This window comes from Enoplosus armatus, chromosome 10 (assembly GCF_043641665.1).
Source record: "Enoplosus armatus isolate fEnoArm2 chromosome 10, fEnoArm2.hap1, whole genome shotgun sequence".
Taxonomy (NCBI): Eukaryota; Metazoa; Chordata; class Actinopteri; order Centrarchiformes; family Enoplosidae; genus Enoplosus; species Enoplosus armatus.
In genome coordinates, this window is record NC_092189.1 from 20,019,258 (window position 1) to 20,045,132 (window position 25,875).

The following is a 25,875-nucleotide window of genomic DNA, read 5'->3' on the forward strand; positions in this document are numbered from 1 at the left end:
CAGGAAATAGATAAGCCTTAATACTCCCACTGAGGGCGAAGCTTAAGTAGCTGCTGTTTTCTGTCGCATGTGCAAATGAATGCTGAGTTTTGAACGTGAAAAGAAAACATTTCAGTTTAGGTTATTCAATTGCACACCATTAAATTTGAGTGATTTAAAGGCTGTCGCTTCTTCTCTTTATTTAAACAGTTTGTTTTTTCCTCCACAGGCTCAACTCACATCAGAATGGGTATTAAGAGGCTCGCCATCTTTCTCCTGGTCCTCTCTCTTTGTCTAGAGGGAGGATCCGCCAAAGAAAAAGGAACAAAGAAGGGAAAGAAAAAAGGGAAGCAGGTTTACTGTCCATCGTAAGTATGGGATAAACAAGACCTTGACAACATGTATATTTCGTGTAGCATTTATTGCAAATACTAAGCACAGTAATGAAACAACGAGATCATGCTGTGAGTTAGTTTAACTGTACTGTTTCAAGGTGGCTATCTGCTCAAACGAATTTCTAACTAATTGAAATTATGACTCATTTTCTCAACATTTTATATTCATTGCATAACTTAACTTGGGTACCTCAGTGATTTAGAGTTGCACTTCTTTAAAGTTGCGGTGCAACTTTTACTCCCTATTATCAAGCTCCAAAAACACAAGAACCTACATTTCCCAATAATATCTTTTCATTGGAATCTCCTTGCCTGGGACTGATGTCTTTGAAACTCCAGGACCCCAGTTCTTAACACAAGCTTTTTGTTGTAAATTTGTAGTTTCCAAGTCCAAGTCGGATAACCCTGATGACATCACCAAGGTTGTTTTCTCAGACTTGACGAAGCTCCTCCAGAGTTTCCCTTTAAAGTCCTTTTGAGGCCCAAATATCGACAGTTAAACATTCAGTTAAAGCAGAACTTAGTCTATGTTACGCCTGATGGATCTTACTTTTCTGGTGTTTATCCACCATAAAGTCATGTTTCACTAGATCTCATCAGCTGCTTCACTGCAGAGCTACTCAAGTCTGATATGAATCTTTAACACAGTCACTAAGAAAAATGGACATCCCAGTAATCAACACCATATCCACCAAAAGCATGTTCTTAAAAGTACTAGATACTCGAAATGTTTTCAAAAGGTCTCAGTTTGCAATTGTTTAAAAAAGCCAGCTTTTTGTACAAGACTCATGTTACCTTGGTCACTGCTTTAGCACTTCCTTATTTACTCTTTGCTGGCTGTCTGCAGCTGTCTGGTAACATATGCAACCGTGTAAGGACGTGTTAGATAAACAGGGAAGTTGTCAAGTCATGTATAAACTAAAAAAGGTGAATTCTGTATATATGCCTCATAAAAGAATGGACATCAATATATCCTGACATGCCTTTGGACTGTCCGTTGTCTCTATTCAGTGGAGAGCTGCACCCTCTACTTCCTTAAATGGTAACAAATGGCTCGACAATGAAACGTCCTGAAATGAGGGAGAAACCGTTTGATGTAGTCCCAGTATTGGCAAGTGTAAGCTCTATGACATATTTCGTGTTTAGTGCTGCAGATGCCTTTGTGGATCAGGGGAACCACTTGGTTCCAGTTTAGCTGTTGTGCTTGAGGTTGTCAGAAGGGTCTGTTAAAAGAGAGAGAGAAAAAAGAGGTTTAGTGGATGGGAATTATGTGTTTCACTTTGATCAGAGCAACCGCAGAACATACACACACTGCACAGCATTCCTGTGGAGCACTTTAACTCATCCTCGGTGCATGATAAGGTTTACATAATGATATGTAAAGTGCTCTGAGAAGGGGAAATTCTTTGGCAGGAGAATTCATTGCCACCCACAAGGAGGCTTTCTGTTTCTCCTTTCTCTCCTGCCAGATCCTGTTCTCCCCTTTCCCCTCTCTCTGTCCCATTGTTTTTTCATCAGTCAACCTCAACAAATCCTGTTTGGCTGAACGTCTTTGAAAGTTGCCACTTTTATGTTATGCTGGTAATTTTGAGTTGACAGATGTTTTTTGATATTTTGCAGGATGTTTCAAAGGGACGATTTCACTTTGGGGTCAATAAAAAGTGGAAGTACACTGCAAGAAATGTCTTGCCAACCACATGGCAGATTAATTGACTAAATTCTTTTAGGAATCAGGAGTTTTTTCTCAGGGCAACTAAAAATATATTTTTTTAAAAATGGGGGAAAATAATTGAAAATAAATTTTCTTGAGAATGGTAGAGTTACTGTTTTGTATCAAACCTTTGACCCCTGTATCTTTACATATCTTTAGACAAACCAAAATCCATTTACTTAGCCTCAGCTTTACTATGTTTGGTGCTAATTAGCAAATGTTAGCATGATAACACGGTAAGATGGTAAACATGGTAAACATTACCTACTAAACATCAGCATGTTAGCGTTGTCACTGTGAGCTTGTTAGCGTGCCGACGTTAGCTTTTAGCTTAAAGCACAGCTACAAGTACAACCTCCCAGAGCTGCCAGCATGGCTGTAGAAATGTGATCCTAAATGACTTAATACATTAGTACAGATTTTTAGTCAAAAGCTGTTGTGTAATTGTCCTAGAGGGTTGAAAAATGTGTCCTCTGTCTGCCTGAAGGATCGTGTCAACTTCTGTCATGATCTGAATCATCTTAGAGTAGCACCACGTCTCATTTCTAAACATTCCCTCGCTCTAATGTTTCCCGCGTGGTCCAAATGTTAAAAGCTAATTTCATTCCTGACTGGTTGCTCTCTCAGGTTATAGTTTAATCAAAGAGTAGACAGAGTAGAAGTGTGTGCACTATGCAACTGCACTGTTCATCTGCCAGGAATTTGACCTGCTAATGTAATCGTGCCTACAGTTCCCTCTTTTTTTGCTTTTTTTTTTTGCAGACAGCTGTCATCCGAGGATCTGGCAAGAGTGCCTGCGAATTCAACCAGTAACATCTTGAACAGGTTACTGATCACCTATGATCCCAGAATAAGGCCCAACTTCAAAGGCAAGTCTCTTTGACTCTTCATCTGTCTCTGTCTATTTTTAATTTATATTTTTGCTGCAGTGCTGTCATGCTAATTAAAGAAATAAGTATACGATAAATATGTACCTCCAGATTTCTTCCAGGTTTCTGCATACATCTGGCTTGAGACATTAATGAAAATGACTTTTCTTTTGGTGAAAATGCTGTTTGATATTCTATTAACCTTATTACTTGAATTATAAACTTTTTTCTACAATAACAAAAAAAAAAAAAGGAAATGCCTGTGTTTTTTTCATTCTCATACAGTGTTTACAGTGGGCTGTAAATGTCTCCCCTGTAGGGAGTAACAGGCTTCACTCTCACAGAAACAGCCATAAAAATAACAAAGAGGTGCTTGGCGACCTCTACGTCTGACGGATGGTCTTACCAGTCTTCAGGTAGATCCTCAGTTAGTTTCCATCCTCTGGCACTTGGCAGCGGGAGCTGTATGTGGGACTCGATGTTTGATGTGTTGTGAGCAGAATCAGCTCCCTCTCTGACTGCCTGCCACTGGTCCAGCGGCCAAACATCTGCTCTTGATTTCAGGGTGGGCTGAAAGCTCCCCGTCCATTAACATCCATGTCATAATCTCCCAAATTACACCTTAAACTGTACCTTGTGCATGACTTTGTCCAGGCCTATAAAATGGTGAGCTGCTTTTATACACCATGTAGAGAATTTTAAGTTAACACCAGAAATGTTTTTTGAATATTAATTTGTTTGCTTTGGTGCATTAATGCATGGAAGACGTGAGCTATATGCCTCTTCCATGTTATGCACATTTATTTTGTGAATTGCTTGATATAATTTATCCTGTGAAACTCATGAGCCTCAGCAAACACCTCAAAGGAAATAATTTATTCAAAGCAGGATGAGCAGTCTGCATTCATCAAGGCTTCTATTAGTTTATGCAAAAGACGAGAGAGAGATGCCAGTTCATATGTTTACAATGTTATCTTTGCAGAGGGGATTACTTTGCAATGTTGATAAAGTCTTTCACAAATCCTGATCAGTAACATAATCAATTGAATCACCAGGTACAATATGTAGAAATAAAGGCATACAGGGTTTTATAAAGCATACTGACACTTATTGTGACATACAAACACAACAGTGCCTCACTTCCATTACAAAGCAGCTGTAAAACACAGTGGACTCAATACTACTATGTCTTCTTTCCTCTTTCTAAATCCAGGAATTCCTGTGGAAGACAGAGTGAACATTTTCATCAACAGTTTTGGCTCCATTCAGGAAACGACCATGGTAAGATTTCACTTCAATCCCACTTCAGCCTGACAGTATTGGGAATCAATACTTCTGCCAATCAGCAGCAGTGGATCCGAGCTGAAAACTGCTTTATCATACAAGTTTTAGGAAGAATGCATGAGCATGTTTTCTAAATCAGGCCATTTAGCAGTGAATCATTATGAAGACTGGGGTTTTCATGCCTCATTTATCTGATGGCTTAATTGCTGATAAAGAAGTGCAGTTTGAATGCTAGTGAGCAGATTAAACTCAAGGACGGCGCTGGGTCGAATCTGGATCACTTAGGAAACAATAAAGGGAACATTCCTGAAGGTTTCTAATGAGCCAGGTTTACTGGTGTGTTTTAATTTAAAGCTGTTGGGTGGAGCCAATAATCATTAAGTGTCCCTCTCAGTAAATATATTAAATCATGGGACAAGGTAATTGAAATGATGGCAGTGCAGAATGACAGAATCCACAGTTTGACTTGATTCTGTTTCATGAACTCCTCAATGCAGGTTACAGGTTGTAATCTGGTTTTATTCCAAAAGAAGACCCAAATTCTCACGGAATAATTGAAAGCACAGGAATAAAACAAGACTTCAACATGCAGGGACTTATTGGACTTATAAGTAACAAGATGGATCGTCAAGCATAATCTGATAAAACATCAACGTTCGAAATTTTATTTTGTCCTACCATTTGACATACCAAATAATAAACAACACTAAAACACTTAGTTTTACATAAATAACTGAACTAACTAACTGAAATGCAGTCAAAATCTAGTGTGTGTCTTCAAAGCTGTCAAACTGTTGTCAAATGCAGCGCTGCTGGCAAATTCCTTTTCATTCACAATGTGCATATATTAGCGCTGCCTGGTCACTGTCTCCAGAGGACCACAAATTGTGATGGGGAGCAAACACTATTTGCATGCTCCTTAAAAAAACAGCTAAACGTAAAATCATAGCAATGCATTTTAGCCTTAAAGACTTTCAAGAAAACATTTGGGTAAACGTTTTTCACAAGTTTAGCAGGCAAACCTGTGGCAGACTGTGTGGCAGCCAACATACAACTCTGTGCCTTTCGCTCGCTAAGAACAATCCAGTTTTAGTTATGGAATATACTGCCAACCTCAGCCTTCATAAGAACAGATAGAGTACCAGATTTTAGACCTTTATTTCCAGAGTCCTGTTGCAGGTCTGGACAGTGTCTCATTCCTAAGCAGTGATCAATGTTCTCCTACTTCATTACATGAGGAGTGATACTCTGAACGAAGCCTTAGATCCTATATCCTGGAACTGGAGCTGCATGAAAATCTACTCTGGAAATGTTTCTTTTGGCTGTAGATCAGTAGAGTGCGTTCTCTTATAAAATCTTCCAGTGGAGAGTGTCACACCAGGACCAATTACGGACCAGTTAGGGTGATACATACTGAAAGGGGAAAATCCTTTAAAGTCAAAGTGTAGAAGAAGGGTGCACGGATGGTGGAAGAAAGAAGAAGAGAAAGTTAGACAAAAAGGAAAGAAAAGGAGTATGACGAAGTTAAAGTGAAGAGGAACAGAGAAGGTTGGAGGAATAAGAATAAGACGATAAGTGGAAAGGATGAAGTAAGAGAAAAGCAGAGAAGATGCAAAGAGAGCAAGGAAGGGAAGAATTGAAAGACAGAGGAGAAGGAAACAGATATGATCGAAAAAGAACAAGTAAGAGCTAAAACTGAGAGACAGATGAGATGAGAGACTCCCAGGAGGCAACTCATGTCTTCCCACTTCCACCTGGACGCCCAACGAAAGACAGAAAGAGAATCAAAGTGAAGATTGTTCAAGACAAACCCGGGAGGAGAAAGAAGAGACAGCTGGTCACCTCTCCTCCTCAATTTATCGCTCTGTGGGGTATCTGATCTCAAGAAACCCTGTCTCATCATTTACACCTCCCTCTGCCAAACACCACCCCGCGTCCACTGTAGTTAACACATCTATTTTCACTTTGTGATTGTATTCATCAGGAGATGATGACTAATTTAATGTTGTGAGATGAAATACATTGCGGCTGTGTGTATGTTTTTTTTATTTTTTTTTTACTGCTTCTCAGCTTGAGTTTTCCTCGTTGATTACAGCGAGCGGTTGTGTTAAATCTCTCCGGAATCGAATGCAGTACTGGCAGCTTGATATCGAGCCAGAGGGAAGATAAATCTCCTTGTCTAGTTTTCAGAAAGGCGAAGGTGTGGGAATTGGCCTGCGTCTCTGTCAGACAGCAGTAGCTATTCAGGCTGTCGCTTGAGGACTAGTTGGACATTTGAGTCTAAAATTAGGTTGTATAGAAAAGACGGCTTGCTTTCCAAAATGAGATATCAACAATTTGACCACTGCTCTCCCTCCCAAAAATGTTTACTGACAGGAAAATAAAGCACATTGTGGGTTACTGCTGAATTTATAAACCATCCTAAGACATCTGTGTATAGAAGTTTTTGAAATAGTTCCCACCTATTCATAATTCATAATGAGGAAATATACCTTCTCATTTTACATCAACATGCACCAGAACCAAATACATGGATCAACCACATATCATATCTTTTCTGCATTGTTGCCAGGAAAATGAGTGTGTACTGTGTATCCTGGATGTATACAGTATGATATTTAGTTTTATATGAGAATTATATGCTCAACACTTGCACAATGCTGGGTCTAACTCTGAATAGAATTTGTTTTGTATAATTAAGTGTTGTGAATGGAGGCAGGTAGCATCCCAAAGGTTGCGCTGAGATGGACAAGATTAAGTAAGTAAGTAAAAGGATCACTTCAGTTTAAAGTTAGCCCCAAGAGACGGGTTTGGTGATTTATGTCACAGTGGCCCAAGTTGGAAGTGCAGTTCATGTGACCCAAACACATCCATGACAGAAGAAACAGCTGTAAAATTATAATGTAAGTTTCTTAAGCGACATATGTTCTAAAACTACTGACCAACTACTGACAATTTTAACCATTAAGTTCAATATTTTGTTATAAGACCACCAACAGCCGCATTAATGGATAATTTTCATATGAATGTTATCATGGTCCATTATGGGCCCTGCTGCTGATTTTTCATGAAAGCCTGCAATTCACTGTGTTCTCAGTATATGAGATATATATGAGATTTTTAATCTGAAAACAGTGCCGAGCATGAAGCAATGACAAATGTTGCCTTTAAGAAGACTCTACATGAGCTACTGCATCAAACAAAAATTTTAAGAATAATAAAAAATATCATAAAAATAGGTTATGAAGTTGTTTTTTTATCCAGGAGTGCACACACACACACACACACACACACACACATACAGCTGGTATTTTGGCCGCCTGATTTGACATGTCATCCATCTTCACCCTCAGCATTACTAGTGCTTCCTAACACCTGGTCCCAGAACAGCTTGAGGCACGCCACCAAAGCAGGCACAAAAAAAAAAATGTTGCAAATACTTTCCCACTAAAAGAATGTGGAAATTTCACTAATAAGCTCTGTAATGAGATGTTGTCTGTATCACATGTTGCTGTATTGATGACATTTGACCCTTGGACTGTGCAGCTTTCTGTATGTTGACTGCTTTAAAAGTGAATGTCAAGGGTGTTTCTGCTGCAGCTGTGAAATGTCACTCGGCACACTTAAGTGATTTGTTGAAGTTGAAATGTTTGCTGTGAGAAAATGCCGCTTGTCAATGAGTTAAAAAAAAAATCCTGTCAGTAAGGTGGAACTACTGTATACTAAAGCAGCACTTGTCTTAAAAAGCAGTGTAGGAAAAGTGCTAACTAACAGGAACATTTGCACGTTTTTTTCCTTTTAGTCTTATTTATTCTTCAACTTCTCTAACACGGTTCAGACATTAACCATGTTTGTGGTCGTCTGTTGTTGTGGCTAACAGGACTACAGAGTGAACATCTTCCTGCGGCAGCGCTGGAACGACCCCAGACTGAAGCTACCGCAGGACTTCAAGTCCGATTCTCTCACCGTCGATCCCAAGATGTTCAAATGTCTCTGGAAACCTGATCTGTTCTTCGCTAACGAGAAGAGCGCCAACTTTCACGACGTTACCCAGGAGAACATTCTCCTCTTCATTTTCCGTAATGGAGACGTCCTCATCAGTATGAGGTAATGAATTTTAATTATATTGTTTTCATTGTCTTCTTTGTTAAAATGTGATTGGCAAATTGCAGTCAATATTTAATATGCATGGCATCCAAAAATAACAATAGTCCTCCAGTTTACAGTTCTCATGGAATGTTTATAATGTTTAAATGTCACACAGTTAATTAAAAGCTCTGGTACAGTCTATGGTCTGCTGTTCAACCCATTAATGACTATTTCCTCCAGTTAGAGAAGCAACTCACCAATCAGAGCTTAGCCAGGTGACATGAAAGTGCATGTTTGCCAAATATAGCTTTAAATATGAGTGTAAACAAGAGTAAATAAACATGTCATATGATTTAAGGCCTAGTTGCATAGGACTATTACCTGAAGACCCTAATGTGATAATGTAATAATTGATCATTTGTAGTCTTTTTCCCATATTTGCAACGATTCCCTGGGTTTTCTATATTTGTATTTTTTCTTTCTGTGTCAAGAATTATTGAGGCTGCAGGCTGCTCGAGTGAAATCTCGAAACATAATGAGACTGTTGACATGCATAACATTTGGTAAAAAACATTTTATCTTCCAAGGGGCTCAATGTACACTTTTTGGGGCTCTAGCTACACTTTGCCGGGTTAGGTTTCAACCGTCTACAGAGATAATCCTTATGAATTTGTCTGTAATTGTGAGTATAAAATATTTAGTTCATCCCATACAAATGCACCTCTCAAAAAGGAGACATAAGGGTAAACCCTTGAATCCTATGAGATCTCAAGGTAATGCTGGTGTCATGTAAACAAGGCTTCTGTGTGAGTATAAGTGTACTTAAGAGAGTAACAAAAGCAGGACATAATGACAAACTGAAAACAGAATTTTCTTCATCCTCCTCCAGGTTGTCCGTCACCCTTTCTTGTCCTCTGGATCTGACGTTGTTCCCCATGGACACACAGAGGTGTAAAATGCAACTTGAAAGCTGTGAGTTTTCCTGAAATAATATCGCCTTAAACCACCTTATCATTTGAAGTCTATCTGAAATTAAAATGCATCTTTTTTGGTCTGCTCCAGCATACATATCTGCTCTGTATATCACTGTGGCCTGTGTTATCCTTTGAGAAAAAAATCAGAAAGCATAAGGGATGGCTTTCATGATGGCTCCCCCTAGTTGTGCATTAATTTGACAGAATATCGCTCTGGTATCCATCTACTTGGAGACCTAATTTCACACTGAGCCAGACAGCAACCTGCTACACAACACAAGAGCCACAGACTTTGAACAACAACCCGCAGTAGCTTTCCTGCCAAAGTGTCCTTCTTATCTAACTAACAAACATGAACACACGTCTTGTCCTGCACACTAGCTTTTGAACGAGTGACCAAACAAACATTCTCTGGGTAAAAGTGCACTGCAAATGTTTGCATGATAGATGGCTGCAGCACATTAAACAGCATATTAACTTACCTGCAAATGTCACTTTGGTCCAGTTAGATACTGGTGTGGTCCTTACTCTTCAGTATCACTAACAACATGCTGTTTGCTCAAGACATGTAGGCCAAAGCGCTGAGGACCTTTTTTTTCTTCCTTTTAATAGTAAAAATCTATTAACTTTACATTTAAAAAGCACATTGACATTATTTTTGACAACAAAAATGGAAGACTGAAAGTGATTTTAACACATCTGCTTGTTATATTTAGTATTTATGAGTTGGGAATATATTTGTTGTTTTTCTAAAATAGTTGTTTTGGGGTAAATGAAAGCTTTTTGCTTGTGTTTAGAAGCCAATTTCAGTGGCGAACACAGAAGTGGAATAAATCATCATATTTTAAGGTTGTTGTGAAAATCTCTCAGCTAATTGAGCTCGACTGTGGTTATTGCATCTTGTTTACAAAGCAGTTTAGACTTAAATAAGCAAAACTAACTAATGCCAAACCCGAGTGCTGAGAGTTATAGCTTTCTGCTGGTCTGTGTGCATTCACATTATATTTTTGTACTCTGATTGTATGTTTCTATTTGTGAGTGTGCTCAACGTGCAGACATATATTGTGGGTGTACACGGTACGGTCTATGTATATATGCATTTGTGTATTTGTGTGTAGGAGTGTTTAACTTTTTGTGTGCCTTTTTGTACCTCTTTCATCCAGTCGGCTACACCACAGACGACCTGCAGTTTATGTGGCAGACAGGCGACCCAGTGCAAATGGACGCCATCGCTCTGCCACAGTTTGATATCAGACATGAAGATATTGATTATGGGAACTGCACCAAATTCTATGCAGGAACAGGTACTGTCCTTGTTATGAATTCATTTTTTCTTACATATTTTTAAACAGCAAGTCATGACGGAAAGTAGTTATTTAATCATTCAAAATGCTCCTTTTAGTCGAGCCAAAAGTCGCTAGATGTCCCCTTTGAATTTACTGAATTTACAGCAGAGTGAAATATTTTGAACCAGTAAACTTACTTTTTCAAGCATTTCCATCAACCACAATGTCTCTAAGCTGAACAAGGTTTTGACTTCAGTGCTGTTCATCTTTCCTTTCATCCATTCATTAATTATTCTCTCTGAAATGAGAAAATTTTCTTCTGGGTAGGCTCAAAGCTATGCTGTCCTTACATTTAGACCCCAGAGGTAAGCTTGTGTGCCTGGTGCTCGTCCTGATTATTATCACGCCAAGAAGTTCATGTATTCACTCCTGTCCAATACGCTTTTTTTTTGTCATGACATCTCAAAAATTGTCTTTGGACACAATAAAAACGAATTGCTTTGTTGTGATCTTGACTACCTCATTGATCATGGTGATAGCGTATCAATTATAGCAGCTCCTTCTCATTATTGCACTATTATTTGCAATGACTGTGATTTTATGCAGATAGCATTACAACACCATAATTGATTTGTTAACATTATTAATGTTAGGCTGCTAAATTGTTCCACAGTTTCAAATAGCAGTCACACCCCTGGTTGTTATCCTTCTGGCTGTAGCCATCATACAAGCACTGTTAAAGGTTCCAAGTCATAGAAGTCAGGAGAGGATGATGACTCTTTTTGTTGAGGCAAGATTAGTTTGGTGCCGTTCATTGAAAGATGGAATCTTAGCAGACCAGATCCTGGGCAGCAGTGGGCAAGCTTCAATTACATGTTCTTATCTTACCAAAGGTAATGCTGTGTGACCATCTTTCTGGTAAAATCCGAAAGATTATTACACCTCTATCATCCTGCTTCCGTTTGCTCAAGGAAATTAAATTTTAACACCTCAGTAACCTACAATATTGTAAAGATGAACTGTGGATTATTTCGCAGTGTGGAGATTCAGTCTTTTGTAATACAGAGCAATGATGTGTATGCATTGTTGTATGATCATGCCAAAGGTGTTACTCTCTGCGCCTGTCCAAGTGAACTGATCATTTCCAGGACAAAAAGCACAGCACACAATAATAGTCTGAAAGCATAGACCTTTGTCGTGGCAGACATTTTGATCTGTCATTGCTGGAAAACCACAGGTGTAATTTATTATTGATTATGTTTCTATCACATTCAGGCGTGAGCCAGCATGAACAACCAGAACCCCCTCTAGCACAACTGAATGGAAATAAGTAATCGATAATGACATTAGTTCGTCTTTGCTTTGAGAAAGCTCCATATCAGAGTTATATCAAGTTAGAATTAGGGTTATTTTGAACAAACCTCTGTAAAAAAAAAAAAAAGCATGAAGCATAAAAAAAACCTTCACTCTTCAAATAAATATTTTTTTCTTTTTTAATATTTGCATAAGTTGAGAAATGCACGGTTCCCTGTGGAGTTTTCTTGTGAACAAACAAAAAATAGTTTCACATTCAGTGTTCAGTGTTCAGGTCTAACAAAGGTGTTGAATGCATTTCCTTCCTCATGAAACATTTGCAAAGCCGAATTTTTTGCCTACATTCATGTTTACTCGCTAGCTTCTTCCCTGCCTCTGTTGGCCCATCACTGGTTACCGCCACCCACTGTCGCTCAGTGGTTCAGTAGTTGAACTCAGATGTATGTACCTGTCCATCTCAACCTTGTAGTTACTTCTCGAGTGTGTCTTGGATTGTCAGGAAGCACAAGTCACTTTTTGCATGGAAAATCTGATTTACATTGTAAAATTGTACAATCTTTAGTGTGGCTACATAAGCATTTGATTTAAAGATGTTGGGTGGAGGTAGCTAAGATGAACTCTAACATACTCAGACTAATGTAAGACATGTCACACTGGCTTCTCCCCAGGATGCTGGCAGGGCTAAAAACACTGATATTACCATAATGAAATAGAAGACTACAAAAAAAAGGTACTGGTACTGTGCCATACAGCCACAAAATGACATTTACAATGAAATGGAAAATCATCTATCAGCCAACAGAGCTGGTATGACCTAAGTGCTCTCGCGCTTTGGAGGCACACTGCTGGCAATGAGTCAGCCTTTTAACGAGTTGCCATGACAACCTAGCCAGACACAAAGATCACCTCTGTGTACGACTGGTTCGAGCCTGCTCTGTGACACAGGCAGCCCTTATATGTTGTATAAAGCTCACCCAGAGATCCCCGGGCTAGTTAAATATTACTTCAGTCCATCCACTCCACCATCCCATTGGACCCACCGACCAGCCTCAAAGAGCAGAAACGCAACGCTGCCGTAGGGGGTCTGAAATGTATCGATGCTTATTCCATACCGCCTTAAGACCAACTGGAGACCATAATTCCAGTGGAGACGGATCGGTTAAAATGGATCATTTGTGAATGGAAATTTATGCTGTACTGTTAAGAATGATAACCTTCTGAGAACAGGAACATGTTCCTGTCCACTTAAAATATGAACCTATATGAACAGGTCTAGGTTTCCTACATTATTAATTGGAAGCAGTGCTTTTTGGGGTGGTGCCCTGAGTGCTCAAACAGGTCTCAGCTTTAACAAAGTTAGCTGAAATGATGTTAAAGTCCTTATGCCCATTGACCTTTTTCTTTCTCTTCTCTTTTGCTTTCTCTGTTACTAATGATGCACACAGCTGTGCTTTGCTTTGTGCCTGGACGAAAGGAGGCAGATCAGATATATGACTTCATCTGGCTCCTACTTTCCTCTAAATACCTAATACGGATTTAATAGAGCAAGTCAGTGTAGGGCCATTTCTCTCACCTGCTCTGTTTCAATTCAGGGCCTGGAAGTTCATATTTCTAGACAGAATAAGTCATAGTGAGCCAACATATTTGAATTGACAAAGATGGTCTGATTGGTGGTGGTCTTATTACGAGCAATGTGAAAAAAAAAAAGTTCACATCGGCCACCTTGTAATTCCAAGTTGGAGAGTTGGAATTTCTCCCACTTGGTGAAAAGAACTACAAAATCCAATGTTAACACCAATACGATGAATTTAAAAGGAGTTATACACTGTGTGTTTGTATCTGGTTTCACTCGTTTATGAATTGCTGCAAATATGTAACACAACAAAAGTAGTAGTAATTCAGAAGGGTGTGACTTCAAGGCTAGCAGGGGGTGTAGGGGTGTACCCTTCTTGCAATAATGCATGAACACTCCCAAATCAGAATAACAGAAGGTTTTTCTGGTCCTCTCATCGTGCCGACATTGCAAGAATGCAGCATGAATCATTAATTTTGGTCTCACTGTCTCCTCACGGGTTGTTTCATTTTAAATGATGCAAGAATAGAATTACCTTGTGTCTAATGCCAGTATACTATGTACAGTACTCTGTCTGCCTCTCATTTTTCAATCTTAAGGCAAACTGTGTGTTTCACTGAAGTTATTTAATCGTATTTGACCATTTTCTCCTTCCTCATGCAGGGTACTACACTTGTGTAGAGGTTATCTTCACCCTAAGGCGACAGGTTGGCTTCTACATGATGGGTGTTTACGCCCCCACGCTGCTCATCGTAGTCCTCTCCTGGCTGTCCTTCTGGATCAACCCTGACGCGAGCGCTGCCAGGGTCCCTTTGGGTACGGATTATTTGATCAATTCCACCATCTTCCACTGGCGTTTACCAATACACATGATCTGTAAATATTCCTTGTGACCAGGGTCGAGTGCATGGTTGGACATTAGATCAAAAAGAAGGGTGGGTGAGAGTGAGTATATTATTGAGTTAATTAGGTGTGAAAACTCCTGTTGGAAAAAGTCGTGCGGAAAACGATTGTGGTCGATCAAATAAAAATGTCTGTGTAGGATTTAGATGTTTTTAGTTATTGCTGACATTTTGGCCCCAGTCATCTCCATCATGACATCATCCATCACTCTGACACCATGAAGGACTTTATCTATCAAACATGGTGCCATGTCCAGTGTTGTTCTAGATGTGATAAATGACTGAATATAGCTGTAATTGACAGATGGGACCCACCGCAGTAAGTAAGTGCTTTTACGTACCTTTTTGCTGTGTGGTCCTTGTGAAAGTTACCAGTTTTTAGTCATATGGGAGACCAAGATTTAATCCATGACTCTTCCACGTCTATCACTGACCGACCAGGGCACTCAGGCACATCAATTCAGTATGTGATGCCTGATAAGCCACATACACAGTTTTCCACTGCCAAAATTTAACAACAACATTTTGGCTACTGACGTTTCGAATAATTATGAAGGTATAAGGCTTAGCTAATGGTAGGAAACAAGTTTAGGTACTTGTGTTTCTGATAAATCCTTATGTTAATCAGTGTGGGCAACAAGGAGGTTTCAGGAGACAGAGAGAACCAGGAGACACTCAGCTGGCCAACGAGGCACACCTGATCCCTATTAACCTAATTAATGAGGGTTTGTACTGAGGTGCAGGAGGAGCAGGGCTGCTTTTCCAAACCAGAGAAGCACAGAATGTGTCTTGCCTGAAGAAGGTCCAGTCAGATTACTAGACTATTATCCCGAGAGTACTGGGAGTGCTTAATTTATGTTGTGTTTTTGTTTATGTACTGAATTAATCACAGGCAAGAGACTCTAATGTCCCAATTGCTTACAGTGTTGGTGTTTGGCCTCACCCTGCATCATGGAAAAGGGACAGAAACTCTCAAACTATAGGTTCATACACTTTGTTTGGTCCAAAATGGAAGACAGACTGATGTGGTCATGATCTCATACGTTTCTTCGGCTTATTAAAGCACACTCTTCTCATCATTCATTTCTTTCTGTAGCCTTGAATATTTCCATTTGTTATAAGTCACAAAACAAAGTCATCAGTATGTCAGTATGTCCCTCTGTCCCAAAATTAGATACTAGTGGACTGATAACACTGATTGACACGTCTCACAAAAGTAAAATAAAACAATCAAAGCATAAATAATATTAATTTGTGAAAGCCTTCAGAGTGTCCATCATATTGTTTTGAACATGCCCGTGGTCTCCATTCTGAATGTATTTCCCTTCATACATATTAATATATTTCCCATACATGCAGGCTAACGGTGCACATGGCAGAATTGACATTGATATTAACAATTCAGACAAAGCTTGTGTTTGCTGGAAAAATGTCCATTCCACTTGTTACTTTTTCCTCCTCCTCCTCCATAATTCTACCTTTGTGTAATATGTCAGTGTCACCCACGTATAGTATCACACGGGCACCTCTGTGTGTGCAGGGCTGCATGGATAAGATAATCCATTGTTACCCCACTCCAGTCGTCCACTTCCTCCTTTTCTCCATCCTCCCTCCAGTTGTTTATCACCTCTTTCATCCCATCATCACTCCAACTCCTCCTGGAAGCCTCCTCCTGACTTCTCTCTAAATGGGATCAGTCCAGGTCAGTCAACACCCAGGTGTGGGACTACTCTCATTTATTGCTCTGTGCTGTGTGTGTGTGTTAGCTTGTGTGTCCTTGTACATGTGTGTATTTCCTTGTGGATATGAGCAAAATATAACAGTAAAAATTGGTTTACCATTGCATCACAGAAATATATGCTGTTCGTGTTTTTCTGTCTGATACAAAGGCCAGGTTTATTTTCTACATGCAGCTGTGTGTGTCACTGGGGAACAAGCAAATAAAGCTATTTTAGTATCGCCACATTTTATGTTTTTCCACTGAGGAAGGTGCAGTTTGGTTAGAAATCCTGAGCCTTTCACGAACTCTCCCCTGATGAGTGACCATAGTGAGGCCTGGAGGCAAAACCCATTGGTCATTCTATTGTATTTATTATCTCTGTAAAGAATCATTACAATAAGGGAAGGGGAGTGAGGAAGCTCTTCATTGGTGGTTATAATACCCTCCGAGGAGTCATTGTAATTCTTTCTGCTGTAGCCTGAATGAGTTGCAGCTATGTAGAGGAAATCTCTAACCTATAATCCTGTTAGCTATCAGAGATAAAAACAATTTGAAATTACTATCATTAGAGCCTGTCTGAGCACTTGGAGATGTCCTAATAAAGGAGGTAAAGGAACGGTCATGAATGTCTAATTGCAGTCGTGTTCTCAGAAACCCTGTGTGGATGTGAGCAGTTTATAACAGCTTTTGTGCACATTGAAATATTAATTTGCTCAGTGTTTTGTGCATTGAAGAGGGAATGCATTCGTTTTTTTTCTCTCAGAAGTAGGTAGATCAAATGCTTTTTCCTCACTGGAGACAGACATCTAGGCTACACAAGATGGACTGTCTTAAGTCAGTGATGTATGTTGACACACATGAGTAACACATGATTAACTGGAGCTGGGTATTGATCCTCAATACTTTTTTGGCACAGACCCAAATGTGCGCATATCACCAAGTATGTTTATATCCCGTAAAGCATGGAATCTAAAAAGTATTGTTTCGGTATCAATTCCAAAACTCAGGTAGTACCAATAGTACCAAAAACAATTACACAACGCAGCATGGAATTACAGGAAGTGAAGAAAAGATATAGATTCATAGATAGTGGAAAAGTCATAATTTAGATTTTTCTACTTCCAGCTTCTTCTCACCGCTGACTGACAAGGTCACTTGTCTTCCCTCTTTGTTTAGGCATCCTCTCGGTGCTCTCTCTGTCCTCTGAGTGCACCTCCTTGGCTTCAGAGCTGCCTAAAGTGTCCTATGTCAAGGCCATCGACATCTGGCTCATCGCTTGCCTGCTGTTTGGTTTCGCCTCGCTGGTGGAGTACGCTGTGGTTCAAGTGATGCTCAACAGCCCAAAGCGCATCGAGGCCGAGAAGGCCAAGATGGCATCCAAGGAGAAGGCTGCGGGAAAGAGCCCCACTGCCAAGAACAACACGGTCAACGGGACCGGAGGGACGCCTCTTCATGTCAGCACCTTGCATGTCAGTGGATCTGGTTTGCTAACTTAAGTGTGTTTGTTTTTGTGTGTGTGTTTGTCACTATTCATGGATTACAAGAGTTACTGTACATCCCTACTCAGTCAAACCACAAAGCGCAGACATCATACACAGAACGTACTCTTTCCAGTGATATCGGCATTTCCAATATCCATTGAGAGTAAAAGTCCTATTGAAATCTTTCCTCCTGATTATCAACAATTTTGGCTTTTCTGGGGTTTCCGTTTGGCCTATTGCTTGAGATGCATACCATATAATTGAATCCAGCAGATTGTCATCAGCACCTTTACAGTGGTAACAGTGCAAACCGCTGCAGCTAATGCAGCATGACTTAGTGCAACAAACTAACAATGGGGCTCAGGTGTAGCCAACAGCCTGCCCACTGACTTGTACCATGGCAACATCATGCTTCATGTTTGCAGCACCCAAAGTACAACGATGGTAACTGTGGTGCCAAAATGTATTGCACATTTTCTATACATTTTATACATTTTGACATTATTATGGTATGGACTCTCCCATTAACATGGTTCTTGTAACATTGATATTCTACTTTCTCCATTCATACACAAATATTTACTTTGTGTTTAAAACATTTGGACAAAAAATAAAACTATTTCAAATTATGTAAAATTAAAACCAAGCAAAAACAGCTTGGGGTCCAAAGTCTAGTTGTGTTTATGTTTCTGATTTTCACTGACCTTGGTAATGTGACATCATGCCTATGATTCCTGCTTGTAATTCTGGGTTAGGGGTTGCTGCGACTGCTTTTTTTCCTTGTGGGAAACTGCAGTCCTATGTATCATAATATATAGATATTACTTATCTATATAAATAATCTAAAGATAAGTATAAAGAATGTCCCCAAGGGTCTTGATAGTGTAATTAATCACCAAATCATTTCAGTGATGGTGCTTTTTTGTTGCTTTGTGTAAGTGTGCATGTCTGTGTTTATGTTTATGACTCTAAGTAACCTCCCACCGACAGTAACACGCCATACAATGACAAAATGCACATTCCAGATCCAGCGTCCTCAGGCAGGTTTGTAACAGTGAGGTCCAGAGATCTAATCAAAATGCAAAACACGGAAATCCAATCATAAAACATTGGCATTGTACCTAACACACTCACACACACAGCTCAGTCACGACTCAAGCCTGACACTCTCATGCACATGCAGGCATGCAGTATGGGTCTTCCAATTGTATGCCTAATTGAAATTAATTTACCTTACGTTCGTTCTGACCACATTTGGTTTGAGAGGATTACATTATTCCATTGAGGTTTAATGGGTTTTCTTGTCAAAACCAAATCAAAATAATGAAGCTTTAATGAGCTTAATGACTTCAGTGAGTAAGCATCCGTAGTCTGATTAGATCCTGTTCACCCTGCAGGCCTTCAGGGAAGTTGATGAAAGGGATTTTTTGGATGACATTAAACTACATCCTCCTGCAGATTGTTTTGCACTAACTCCACTTGTCCAGTGTGATAGCACGTAGAGGCTCTAGAGGGGTTGCAAGACCCCAGATGAGAGAGTAACCATATTAGGCAACATTGTAGAGCGCAAAGTAAATCTAATTTTGGCTCCACAGATTATTTTTTTCTCTTAAAATAACAGTAGTTTTGTTTTATCAGCATGAGTGCTGTCCAAGCGTCAGGATCAAACAGCTCCTTTACTGAGTCCAACAATCCCGAGCAGCCTCATTTAAATGTTCCCAACAGTTAAGATGAAACCTACCTGCAGCGTGGGTGTGATGTCTAGGAGACATCATTGCCACTGTATACACGCACAACACTTTTTTATGTGTCTAACAGTAGCCAGAGAAAGTGGAGCATTCAGTGGTCTTTTGCCAATGTATGATTGTAGAGTCGCAGAGTGAGGAATGTTTCCACATTGCACATGATTTGTGCAGTTTACTCCACAAGCAAGGAATCTATAAAGAGAGGACATGAATGTTAACCAAGGACAAACTGGACCACGTTTCGTATTGTAATAGATAGGAAGTCTATATCTAGTTCTTGCAGCCTGAGTCTGATAAAATATCATCTATCCTGTCAGAGAAGTTTACAATGTATGTTGTTTTTCACGCATTTTAATTGACACATTTAATTGTACATTTTAACCCTGTGGTTCAGGAAGGGCCCAGCCAGCAGTGGCTGTCTGTGTCATCTGTTGTGGTGGTGTGTGTACATATCTATCGATGTATCCATGAATCTATACATCTCTCCATCCAGTACACATATATATACAGTACTGTACATACACAGTAGATAGATACAGAGAGAGAGGGTACAAAAGTAATGTAATACAAAAGGGATGTGGTGTACTTTCCAAAAATGAATGCCACCATTTCTGTTCTATTCTGAGATGCAGGATGGTGGGATTTTTGTCATGCAATGTTTGTAGTCAGAAGAAATAAGAATGAATGGGTCAATGTCATAATGCCCTGATGAAGATCTTGCGGTTGAAACGTTTGATTGTGTTTCTGGTATTACGACTAACTGTAACAATTCAGCACCCAGATGTGCAGACTCAAAAGCAGAACTCAGACACAGGTCAGGTGAAATTAAAAAGATGTTTACATGGTCAGGTTTTGGAGCAAAGGTCAGTAACGGGTAGTTAATCAGCAGAGGCGAACAAAACCAAACAGGGAGCGGGCAGGTGACATAAACAGGAAGGCAGGTAAATAGGACAATTCCTACTGAGTGCAATAGACGATCTAGCAAAGACTGAGGGAAAACTCTGATGTAGTCCTATCTTGGTTTATATATTTCGGATAGATAAATGCATTTTGGAATGAAATGCTGCAGAATTTAATCATCAGTTCTGTTTGCCCTCATGTTGCTCGCTTGCACCCAGGTGGCGGAGACTCGCTGTAAGAAGGTGTGCACCTCTAAATCAGACCTGCGGACCAACGACTTCAGCATTGTGGGCTCGCTCCCGCGGGACTTTGAGCTGTCGAACTTTGACTGCTACGGGAAGCCCATCGATACCAGCTCTGCTCACGGAAAATCCCAGGCCAAGAACAACAAGAAACCTCCTCCTCCGAAACCAGTCATCCCCTCTGCTGCCAAAAGAGTCGACCTGTACTCCCGAGCCCTCTTCCCTTTCTCCTTCCTCTTCTTTAATGTGATTTACTGGTCCATATACTTGTGATTATCTTCACATTCACATCTTATATTATTAACCCCCCACTTCACTTTCATGAGTTCTTTAATTATCTGATTATATTCAAAAAGTTTAATTCCAAAGTGAATATTGAGAAATGTGAATTTTACCCACACAAAATGATTACTGAGAAGAAAACTATGTATTATTATTGTTACATTTATCTTTACATAAAAATAGCCACCTATCATCATTTGTGTATTAAACAATGATTATAACTTTCTTTACCTAAAATGGATATATAGCATCTTGTATTTAAAAACTTTATTTATTGATAATGGTACTTGGTGAGGCTAATACAGGATTGCAGATATTACTGTTGTGATGAATGGTGTGTAAACAAATCCACAAAGATTGATTGCGTAACGACCGAGCAGAAGATGCACAGATCTATAAAAGAGCATTTGTAAATAGCTATTTGATTTTTCGCCCTTGCCAAGTGAGAGTCTGTTAAGTTAAAGCATTTTATTTAAGCTTCAATGCAAAGTGTAACATTGTAATTACCTTGCATGTTAAAAAAAATGCATGTAAATGAAGATAAACAAAATATATATATATATACATATATATATATATAAAGTATCTATTAAAATGTATTATTCTTATTATTTGCTCTTGAGATGATAGTGGATATGTGAAACACTCTGTTCCTGTCCAGATGGTCATGTGACACTGCCACTCTTTCAACAAATGTAATGTTTGACACACTCTGCTCCTGTCCAGATGGTCATGTGACACTGCCACTCCCCCAACAAATGTAAAGTTTGTCATCCCACCTGTAGTGTGTGTAAATGGGTCACTTGTGTGCTGTGACCATGTGTTTGTGAAGTTTACAAGCAAAGAAAAATAAATTATCAAATGACTTTTCACCATTTGATGTGATTAAAAATTAATACACAGATTTGAATCCTTTAACGCTGTGCGTCATTTTTTTCGTGACAGTAACAAGTGAGAGTGAGAGGTTTGGATTTTTCACTTTTCTGGGCATCCAGACTCACCCCTGCAGTTTTCTTACATGTGTCTGTATGTTTGATCCTGGAGGGACTTGCAATAGGTGGAAAAAATCTGTATCTCCAGCATCTGACTTTTGCTCTTCCAACATGTAACCTGCACATCACACAACAACACAGCTGTTTCTCCACCGAGGCTCGACCTCTCCTAATCTGCCAAACCAGCCATCTATTATTCATGCAAACCCGCTTGGAAAATTACCCCTGACTATCATTGCGAGACTTCTCATATGAAATCTGTCTCTGGCTTGATGAAGCAAGATAGATGCTGACCTTATGTCATGACAACAGGGTCATATTAATGAAGTTTGAAGCAAATTGGCCCGGAATTGCTCATGTGAAGGAGAGCAAAATTGTCATTGCAGGGACCTTTTTTTTCTTTTTGGGTAGCACAAAATCAGAAAACAAGACTCTTTTTTTCCCCTCCCTCTCTGTGGCTGCCATGGTTACAGACATGGGAAAGATTTTTTGTCTGTCATTACGAACACCTGTCTGAGACGCAGAATGGGAGTCAGACTGAACTGAGACTCAAGTGGAAAACGCCTCTAAAATCACAGATGAAACATGAATCATCATGAGAAGAACATGTTTTCACCGATTAATGAAAAAATTATTTATTTGTGGTTCATTTTGACTGAGACTCGTTTCAGCTCTGACTGAGAGGGATTCTGCATTGCAGTGCCCTCCAATGGCCAGATCTATATTTGTTTAATAAGGAGATAAAATGCTCTCCTGGGAGGAAAACAGTTTGTGTGTGAAGTATGATAATGCACTGCCAGAAAAAGGAGTCTTACTTCCACTACGTGCTAATATAAAGGTAGATGCATTGAAATGTGTTCAATCTGGCATATAAACCATGAGGACTAAGACATTTTCAGTGGTGAAACTACATAAAATGATTAATTTCAGAAACCTTTGCAAGAAATGAAAGGATATTCAGCATGATAGTAGTAGCTTTTTCTTAAAATTGATTAAACAGTTCACATTCCTTGTTATTAGCTGTTATCTGCAACAAACATAACAAACATTTTAACATGCATCAGCTAATAGATCACCAGTGATGCCAGGAAGCAATCCACAGCACCAGGACAGTATAGCTGTATCAAACACAGCCCCTATCACTGGTGTGACTCATGTGTCTCTTTGTGTGTTTGTATGTGTGTGTCTGTGCACGCTCCACCCCCGCACCTCAGCACCCTGCTAGTAGCTCAGTGCAGTAACCTATATCACACAGGGTGCTTTCTAATCCAACATGACCTCTCACCAGGCTGCCACCCAGGCCACCAAGAAAACCACCATGACAGTCAGGGAATGATTAGTGGAGGAACAGTGGGGGAGGAGAGGCCCCAGGGCTTAATGGAAGCTCATTTACTGTGAACAAGGCTTTCACACATCAGTGTTGTGCTTTTTACAATCTTATCCTAGCCCCCAAAAATAAATAAATACAGGGTAAACTTTGCTTTTCCTACCAAAAGAAATTGCAATTGTACAACCATCTAATGTAATGTTATCTTCAGTGTTTTAAACCATGTTCTATTAAATGATCATATCATTATTTTAAAAGTTTAGCCACATCACACCTTTACCTACACTTGCAGTCCAGTGACTTGGGCACTCTGTGTCTGACTGTATCTGTTAGCTGGTTTGTTTGTTTACTCGCTGTCGTGTTTGTACAGCATCATGAGAGAATTTTCACGGTTTTATCTGAAGCCTCAGATATAATAGACTATTTTCCGAATGGCACAGTGGCTTTCGAGGTCAGCCACAATTTTTCACCCCCTCCCAGGCATGGTGGATGTTTGGTGGCAGATTTTTGGCAGAGCTTGAAATGTGGAAGTCTAGAAAGTGTGGAGGATGCCATTTCCTGTCAGAGGTCAAGCTCGGTTCCTGCCAGACTGAACCAATCTGTTACAAAGCCATGACTGTGGGTCCCATCATTACAGTTAGTTCTGCCCAAAACAGAGAAAAGATAGAGTAAAGAGAGACAGGGTGATGAAATGGTGAAGACAAAATAACATCAAGTCTGAAAAGCCTGATAGGAGAGAGGACGGTAAAAGCAGAGAAATGGAAAATGGAACTGATGATCAATAAAAGAGGCTAGATGATGTGGCCTTCTCAAATTAAAATGTTGAGTCTCCAATTCTAATTAAAATTCCGAGAATTGAAAACAATTGGACTATTTTTTATGCATCTTTTACTGTTTTGAAAGAGATATTTAGAATCATTACTCATGACCATAGGGTCATGAAACAACGACTGTCAGCTGGAAACATGAAAACCATGAAGCAGCGAGAGGTTGAGGGGAATGCATCATTAAGAAGAGAACGAGGGAAATGAAAATAGACATGGAATACACAATGCAGACAGCTGGAAACTATTACGCTTGTTGATGAGCGAAGATTTTTCTGAATGCTGTTTATCGGCACAACACATTTGCACAGCAACATGCTTTCATACCTGCTGATTGATGTCTCAGTATTTCATGTGATTAACTCTATGCTATTATGTGAGTAAATATGATTCATAACTAAGACAGGAACCCATTATACGTCTTGCCAGAATTTGTTTCAAAATGACGTCATAGTTTTTGGAATAAAAGTTTTGAGGTGTTCTTAAAACTCTGTGCACATGAATATTTCCTTTTAATAACATCCTATTACTTTGATATTACTTATGTGAGGATTGAATGGGTTTCATGTTATTAGTTTCAAACCTCATCTGATCAGAGACTGTGTTTTAGAGGACAAATAGAAAAGGAGCTCTGTGCAACATTGGTACAGACTGAATGCTATTGACGTAAGCTGATGCAGTCAAAGTGTCCGGTCTCAGCACTCTTTCTGACCTTGGGACCGATCCCTGCAGGTTTAACTCCCCAGAATTGTTCTAATGGCAGTATATGCTTGGCTTAGCAACTCCGGCGTCCAAAGGCCTTGTTATGTATTCACATCACCTCCTTACTGTACGCTCAAACAGCCTCTAAGACACTGTCACGTCAGCAGCAGCTGTAAGTCACAGAGGCGCTGCTGTTTTCAATTTCCTGATCAACTGACAGAACAAAGAGAATCACCAAAGCTTTGTCAAAAAAGAGCAGAATTATTAGTTTAAATGCTTTTGGTGTTTGTGCTGCATTTGTTTCTCTAAACTTTAGTTATATCTTCCAGTTGCAGTTCCTAGAATTAGCTAAAAATGTTTCAATCAGGAGAGAGTTCATATGAGTGAACAAATATGTATTGACACGTGCATAAAGATGAGAAAGATGAGAAATGTGAAGAGTCTTTAGCGTTTAGAAGGGGGGTAGTGAAGCCACGAGTAGTATAGGATACTGGTGGCGGTGGAAGGATGGCTGAAGAGCTGGACGTGATGAGGAGCTCAACCCGGACACTGGATGTGATAAACCGGAGGTGAATGGGGTGGAGGATGGTTGCAACAATTCGGCACTGACATGACGGCTGACAACAAGCGAGAGGAGAACAGATTTAAAATTTGACAGCAGCGATATGATTGGTTGATGGAAATTGTGGCAAAATCTGGTTGGATAAGTGAGAAAGTAAACGATGATCAGCTGACTGACATGATTAATGTTCATGATAGGACATGCGTTGCTACTTTCCTTGTCCTCTTTCTGTAGGAGTTTGTTCTGGCTGCAGGAGACATAATATGTTCCCCTAAAAGCATTTTGTTTGTGAGCGTTCTTGTACTCAGCTGTTTATTAGCATGGTGCACTTTGCATCAGTTGTTTTGCCTGAGGGTAATAAAAATGTTATTGTGCAATTATGTAATAGATCAAAATGTACCTTGCACTATCAAATTACAGTAATACGCAAATGTAATTGCTAATACATTATGTGCATTAGTTCCTGTAACATAATTCATATCTGCATTATTTTGTCCAATTGCTAATTTGGACTTATCACTCTATTTGTCTTAAGGGAGATGAGTGTTAAGTTTTTAACACTACATAATGTAGTGTTTCCAAAAATAATCTTTCCATTGACTTACATGAGCCTGGAGAGCAGCACAGTGGCTTGGTGGCCAACACTGATACCTCATGAGGTTTTCTCCTTAGAAATGCTGCTCAGCTGGCTGGGAATCTCTCGTGTTTATGAATGTAAGTGC

At 39.6% G+C, this 25,875-nt stretch overlaps 1 protein-coding gene across 1 annotated transcript; it reads left to right on the top strand.

The window, feature by feature from the left end:
* Positions 1 to 225: 225 nt before the first annotated feature.
* glrbb (glycine receptor, beta b) lies at positions 226 to 20,737 on the top strand. The gene is made up of 9 exons (XM_070913083.1): positions 226 to 347; positions 2,848 to 2,954; positions 4,168 to 4,235; positions 8,119 to 8,345; positions 9,217 to 9,299; positions 10,465 to 10,605; positions 14,138 to 14,290; positions 17,273 to 17,565; positions 20,441 to 20,737. The coding sequence occupies exons 1-9, from the start codon at positions 226 to 228 to the stop codon at positions 20,735 to 20,737; spliced, it is 1,491 nt and encodes a 496-aa protein (XP_070769184.1).
* Positions 20,738 to 25,875: the final 5,138 nt, after the last annotated feature.

Coding starts and splice junctions, on each gene's coding strand:
- glrbb (XM_070913083.1), top strand. CDS start 226: ATGGGTATTAAGAGGCTCGCCATCTTTCTCCTGGTCCTCTCTCTTTGT. Junction 4,236..8,118: donor CCATTCAGGAAACGACCATG/GTAAGATTTCAC, acceptor TGTGGCTAACAG/GACTACAGAGTGAACATCTT. Junction 8,346..9,216: donor GACGTCCTCATCAGTATGAG/GTAATGAATTTT, acceptor ATCCTCCTCCAG/GTTGTCCGTCACCCTTTCTT.